The sequence below is a fragment of the Cynoglossus semilaevis genome, chromosome 17, assembly GCF_000523025.1.
Source record: "Cynoglossus semilaevis isolate Cse_v1.0 chromosome 17, Cse_v1.0, whole genome shotgun sequence".
NCBI classification, from domain to species: domain Eukaryota; kingdom Metazoa; phylum Chordata; class Actinopteri; order Pleuronectiformes; family Cynoglossidae; genus Cynoglossus; species Cynoglossus semilaevis.
In genome coordinates, this window is record NC_024323.1 from 8,916,229 (window position 1) to 8,917,105 (window position 877).

The window sequence follows — 877 nt, forward strand, 5'->3', positions numbered from 1 at the left end:
AATATTTAATGAAATCTCTCTTTGTTGTTCTCCTCTCCACCTCTAGGCTGCACATTCCATGAGGATGACTTTTCCATCAAATGTCCTAAACATGAGGTAAGGGAGCAACAAACCTCAGACGTCAACAACAAATTCAGGGAGGTTTACTGGCAGATGACACAGGTTCTTCTCAATTATAAAAACACTTGCATTTAAACATAGTTATTTGACACTAAAATGATATCATACAGGTGTAAGGATCCTCAGTTATCAAAGGTTAAATGTGTAGGAACAAACAGCAAGTTTTCTTTTTCTCACTCTCTCGAGTTTTAATTGGTCTTTTCAGCATGGAGAAAAAATAAATTCAATTCACACATTACTGTCACAGGAAGCAGCAGCAGCAGCAGCAGCAGCAGCAGCAGCAGCAAAGCTGGATGAATGATCCAGCTAACCAAAAAACAAAACTGTCATCTTCATTTGAAAAAAAACAACAACAACAAAAAACAAAACATTAGACGATGTGAAGCTGTAGTCTGGGGTCTCGGCCGCACTGGCAACCAGTGTCTCATACACTGGTCGCACCAATAAAGACCTCATCATGGCCCAACTCATTTGTAATAAAATCAATCCCAGCTGAATGACCTTGGCCAAGTGACGTCACGTCAGTGTCCACCAGGGGTGTGTTGTGCTCTGTCCCTGAACACCCGCTGCTGTGACCGTACACTGATAAAGACCACCTTTACTGTTGGGAGTCCACTCCAGAGACTGATGACTGATTGACACACGCCATCTGCTGGCGGTGGATTAACACTGCAGCACACAGTGGAAGGTCAAATGCAGAGGAGGCAGTGTGGCGGGAGCAGAGGGGGAGCGATGCTGACATTCAGCAGGGAGCAGC

At 44.5% G+C, this 877-nt stretch overlaps 1 protein-coding gene across 1 annotated transcript in view; it reads left to right on the forward strand.

Moving 5' to 3' along the window:
* Nucleotides 1-877, forward strand: part of rai1 (retinoic acid induced 1) — a 48,803-nt gene that overhangs the window by 45,591 nt on the left and 2,335 nt on the right. The window contains exon 5 of the mRNA XM_008329937.2: nucleotides 47-96. Coding sequence (XP_008328159.1) covers nucleotides 47-96 — 50 coding nt within the window. The remainder of the gene's footprint in view (nucleotides 1-46; nucleotides 97-877) is intronic.